At 43.4% G+C, this 5502-nt stretch overlaps 1 protein-coding gene across 1 annotated transcript in view; it reads left to right on the top strand.

The window, feature by feature from the left end:
• Window positions 1-614: 614 nt before the first annotated feature.
• Window positions 615-5502, top strand: part of RHPN2 (rhophilin, Rho GTPase binding protein 2) — a gene marked incomplete at its 5' end in the record, with an annotated part of 16030 nt that continues 11142 nt past the window's right edge. Inside the window, 4 exons of the mRNA XM_009078231.1 lie at window positions 615-730; window positions 1465-1593; window positions 4190-4265; window positions 5211-5288. Coding sequence (XP_009076479.1) covers window positions 615-730; window positions 1465-1593; window positions 4190-4265; window positions 5211-5288 — 399 coding nt within the window. The remainder of the gene's footprint in view (window positions 731-1464; window positions 1594-4189; window positions 4266-5210; window positions 5289-5502) is intronic.

The raw sequence follows: 5502 nt of genomic DNA, 5'->3' as shown, positions 1-5502 counted from the left end.
GAGCATTGTACTGGGAGTGCTCTCCTGAGCTCTGCATTTCACTTTTCAAGGGCTTAATTTGATGAGTGTCTGAAGGTATAATCATCTTACCCTATCAAGCTCTATTTTTGAAAGCCTGAGGTGTGAAGAGAGGAGCCTAGGGAAGGAAGGGTAGGAATTACCTGCAGGTCTGAGCACGGGAAGGCAAGAGCAGAGATCCTCTGGAGAGCTCTCAAGGCTGTGAGCAGTGGAGCCACCGCCGCCTGGTTCTGCCAGAGTTGTGTTTCTGGGCTGCATACAGCCCGGCATGGAGCTCGGGGGGTTTGCAGGGTCGAGCAGAAACTTTGCAGGGAGTTACTGCCTTGCCAGATACTGTTTTTATGAAACCCACAGAACGTTAACATTCTGTCAGATTTGGTTGTACTTGCCAAGTAGCTTCACAGTATTTTCAGTGGAGAACAGACTGGCTCACATGTGTACCTCAGCTTGAAATCTCTCACTGATGTCAGTGTGGTTAATTTGTATTCATACAGAGCCTGTGCCATTAAAGTTCACTGAAAACTCACTGTTACTCCCTCCTAAGTTTCTTACAGCAGGAAAAGAAACCAACTTTTTTTTTTTTTTTTCACTTCTAGGGATGTAATCCTCTTGCTGAGACTGGACGGAGCAAACTACAGAACCAGAGAGCTGTTCTAAACCAACAGATCTTAAGAGCAGTAAGAATGAGAGCTGGTGCTGAAAATCTCTTAAGGTACTTGCCATGGCTTCCTACTTCTCTTGCCCAAACCACAACTTTGAAATTTCCTTTTATTTTGTAGAAGTCTCTCTACTAAGTGTAGAGAATCAGACTTATTTCTATGTCCCTGAAAACGTAAACTGAATTTACACCTGTTGGACTATCAAAATGTGCTAGTTCCTTGGCAGAAGCAATTAGAGAAGTTACCTGACCACTAGATACTTCACGTGATGAGATGTATCTCCAGTCTCCTGAGGGAAAACATAAACAAGCTTTATGTTCTCAGATTATATTTGAATTTCATCAGATTCTAAAAGCTGTTTGATGGGAGAGTTGTTTTCTTAAGACCAGAAGTCTCCACAGATCTTTGTTCAATCTATAAAGTGGGAAAGTCTCTCTTTTGGAAAAATGTCTCCTGACTCCTCTCACCTCCACCCTCCTCTCTTCTAGCAAAACACCCACATAATCTGAGAGCAGGATAGTGATTCTGTTTCAGATGCTTTAGGTTTGAGGATTAATGTATCTGAAGATAAGCCTGAGCCTTGATCACACACAGAAAATTTAGCATACAGCAAACCTTCTGTGGCTGCTTGTCCTCTGGAAACTATCCCAGACTCTCTCCTGACAGAAGAACCTCATAAATCCTGAGACATGAAGTCTGTATCATCTTTTCAGGAGATAAAAAAATCCTAGAAATGCTGAGAATGCTGGCAAGGGTGTCAACCAAGCCTGTGTGTCTCTTCCTGCAGAGCAACCACCAACAACAAAGTACGGGAGCAGGTCCTGCTGGAGCTGAGCTTTGTGAACTCAGACCTGCAGATCTTGAAGGAGGAACTGGAAGGACTTAACATCTCAGTAGAAGTTTATCAAAATGCAGAGTAAGTATAAAGCGAAGTCACTCAATTATTAACAGATCTTCTGTTTACCCTTGGAAACACAATTGTTTCTAGGTGAGCTGGACAATAATCATGTGAGAGAGCAGAGCTTGATAGGAAAAGAACATATTTGGTGGTAGATTTGTTGACTAAGGGTTAGTCTGCATATTTGTCTTTCACTTGGGAAAGGTGTGTACCACTAATCCTTGGGTACAGAGTTCTCTGCAGAGAGGAGCAGTGGGAGAATGGGAAGCCCCTGGGGCTGTAGGGGAGATATGTGACCCCTAGCAGAATTCCCAGGACTGGGAAGGCTTAACAGGCTCAGTGCCTCCTCTTCGGCTGGAGGGCAGAAGTCCAGCACTGGGTGTTTGGAGCAGATGAGGTACTCTGCAACATGTGCCCTTCAGTGACCAAAATCCATGCATTAGCTGACTGAAGCAGAGGAATTTTTAGTAGATGAAGTTGGATTTTTTCCAAGATTTTTCCAGCTTTAAAGAGCACACTAATTTTGAAATTGCAACGGATTCCTCAAAGATAAAGCCTCAAAGTCAGCGATGCCTGCACACTGCAGTGATTTCTGCATTGGTTAGATGTCTCGTTGCTCCTAGAACTAAGTACTTGCTATTTGATTACCAGTAGCAGCTCGAGGTACAAATTGAAATGCTTCATGTGTGGGAGGTACAACCTGGGGTCCCTCTTAGCACTGATCTCAGTTAGGTGTTAACCTCCACGTGGATTGCAAGGAATCCTTAATGCAGTGGGGTATACAGGTTTGCAGGGGGGTGACTTTCAGCTGAATGCCAAATGATGCAATATGTCTGTTTCATTTTTCTCAGAAGAAACTTGTGCTAAAGTCTCTGCCCTCCACCACTGCAGCCAACCTGGACAATTGTGTGATGTGAAAGTGTTATCTGTTCAGGATTCTGCTGGTCTTCCCAGACACCTGTGAGCACAGAGAGCAGTGTGGCAGTTCTGGCTGTAGAAATGAGAGCAGGACTCCACCAGTACTTCCTTCTAGCTAAAGAATGTTAAAAATACTTGGAGTCTCAGTGAAGGGTGAGCAGTAGGTCAGGCCCCAAGGCAGCAGATGCTTGTTATTCTCTCTGGTCCTACCTCCCCAGTCTGTTTCGAATGGTGTTTTACCTTTCTGATGCTGTTCATCCTGGGCTCCAAGTGATTCTTGTGTTTTATCAGCTGAAGTAATTCCCTCCCCTGTAGCTGTACTCCTCCTGTAACAGCAAATAACTATTAATAGTTCCTGTGTGTGTGTAGTGATGGACAGGAGGTGCCACCCGTGGGTTCCTGCCTCACCCTGGGTCGTGTTACCCCAGGCTGAAGGGCTGGTACCTCCCAGCACACACATCCCAGCTGGGCTGAGAAGGGTGTTTCTGCTCAGTCCTGGAAATCCAGTGGAAATCCACTCCCTAACTGTTCAGTGCTCCCATGACGTTGGCTCTGTGGGTGTGACACCTTAGCCATGAAAAGAATAGAAGTTCAATTCCACTGAGTGACGAATGTTGGTGTCTACAGGGACTGTGGGTGGGACCAGAACTCGTGAAATCACTAGGTTAGGATTTCTTTTGCTTGTGTCTCACTTCCTTTTGGGGAAGGAGGCTTGATAGAATCTGTAGTGAAAGTGTTGAGGTTTCTTCGCAAAGCCTGGTCAGAAATGAGAGCATTTGCACTACCTGCAGTGGTGTTTTGGCTCTGTACCCTGAAGTCCTTTTCAAGCTAGCAGAGCTACTTGCTGGAGCATGAAGGATTCTTCCTCTCCTGAGGAAGCAGCATTCCTGGTCCCACCTTCCCAAGATGGAATTTTCACCAGTAAGAAAGTGATTTTCTGGCTTTGCTGATAAGACAGTAAAGGAGTCACACCTGTGGGATTTTGTAGTTGGTAATGGAATGCTCTACACAATGATTAGACAGTCAAACAGTTGTGTTCAGGAGAAATGAAAATACTAAAGAAACCTTCCAATTGCTTGATACCGATCCATTGAACCTACTCAACAAACAATGTGTCTGGAAGCAATTCTGCTGTTTTTTGAGTCACAGTTCTCAGCCTTATTATCCTTTGTTTCAGAGGGTGACTTGTCTTGAGGTTAACACCTAGCATTGTCTAGAAACCAAGTAGTTCTCAGACCTCCTACTCCCCAGACCCTTCACTATAAAAGTTGGTACACTTTGGCCCTGTTTTTCCTGTGTTAGACACACATCACTTCTACACATGAAACCAGCTGGTTAGAACTGCTGATAATTGCCATAGCCCTTACTGTGGCAGGTCTAGGAGCTGTGGAGCTGTTTTCTGTCCAGGTAACTGGTGCAGGGTTGAGCTAAGTTGCAGTAAACCATCCTTTAGAGTCTCCTTCTCTTTCCTTGAAGGAAGAATAGGCTTACATGGGAAAAACAAGCACAGCAAGTCACTTTCTTCACTGTCTTCCTAAGAAGCCATGGGCCATTAGGCAGATTTTCTTGGTAGGAAGGAACTGCTCACCCAACTGTTCTGTACAAGCTTCCTATCAGCAAATAAAACACAAGTAACTATAACAAATGCACAAAAACAAATGTTTCTGAATATTTTTGTCTTTTCTTTTTCCCACAGAGAGACTTTCAGTATTCCCTTGGTACCTCTTGGTCTGAAGGAAACCAAGGAAGTAGACTTTACACTCCCCCTCAAGGTAAATTTCACTCACACATTTCAGAGTGAATAGTTAACAGAAATAACTTTACATTTCAGATTTGTTTAAAGAAACCGAAGTAATTTATGTACAAATTGTTTTGTTTGTCCTAAAACTGAGATCGCAACATGTTAAAAATTAACTGCCGATTATTTGGATCATTGCTTCTATCTAACTGGGACAAGGAGTCAGAAAATGTTGTAACAAATTCGGCTTTGGAGACAGGCGAGTTAAACCAAAGGGAACAAAAATTCCTTCCATGACTTTTGGCTCTGAGTATTGATTAGGCCTCTAGTGCAGGGGAAGCAGTGATGAAGGTTTTACTCCCATAGTGCAGTGATCCCCAGTTTGCACTCAGCAGGGAAGCAGTTTTGCAGCATTAACGCTCTTGTTTCTTGGCTCCTGTGCTTTGCTGGCTGTTGGAGCCATCCTCTGTGTTTTACAATGCAGATCTTATCTCCTGGTGAACCATCTCAGCCTTTGTCTCTGTACTTCTGTGGGTTAAGCTCCCTGGGCAGATTCTGGTCCCACTTTATGCCTTGCAGCTTTGTCGTTTGAAGTGGCATTGCCTTAACAGAGCTGGGCAAGAATTTGGCAGCTTCTTTCTGTTAACCAGTTTCTATGGTCACTGCTTGCCTTGCTGTTGTAGATAACAGGGCTCCTTTGTCCCTTGCAAAACCACGAAGTGGTGGTGTTTGAAAACCCACTGGAGCTGAGGTAGGTGGTGTTTGGTTCCTTTACATCAGAGTGAAACTTTTTTGGTCTCATATCAAACCAGATTATTAGCTCTATTGTCCCTTTGTAGTCTCATTGCTGGAAGTTCCTGTTCTGTTGATTGGAAGTACACAGCATTCAAATCACAACTGCATCAATTTATACTGTTTGCAATTGCAGAAAAAATAGGTTATTTGTAGATATTCCAATTTCTTGCTTTTTTTCTTTTAGGATTTTATTCTGGAACATTATAGTGAAGACAGTTCTGAGTATGAAGATGAAATAGCAGATCTCATGGATCTGAGACAAGTGAGTTCAGATCTGGCACAGTATGAGGCCTTTTAACCTGCAGCTGTGAACAGTACTTGTATGGATCAATATTGCCACTATTACCAATAGCTTACCATATTCATATTGACTTTATCTCTGAGACATGGAACACAAATCTGTCATCCAAAAGCTTTACAGTCTGAGTCAAGAACAAGTGCAGAACAAGACAAAATTTTGCAAAGTGATTTAGCTA

The sequence above is a fragment of the Acanthisitta chloris genome, unplaced genomic scaffold (genome assembly GCF_000695815.1).
Source record: "Acanthisitta chloris isolate BGI_N310 unplaced genomic scaffold, ASM69581v1 scaffold44297, whole genome shotgun sequence".
NCBI classification, from domain to species: domain Eukaryota; kingdom Metazoa; phylum Chordata; class Aves; order Passeriformes; family Acanthisittidae; genus Acanthisitta; species Acanthisitta chloris.
This window is presented reverse-complemented; position numbering and strand designations above follow the sequence as displayed.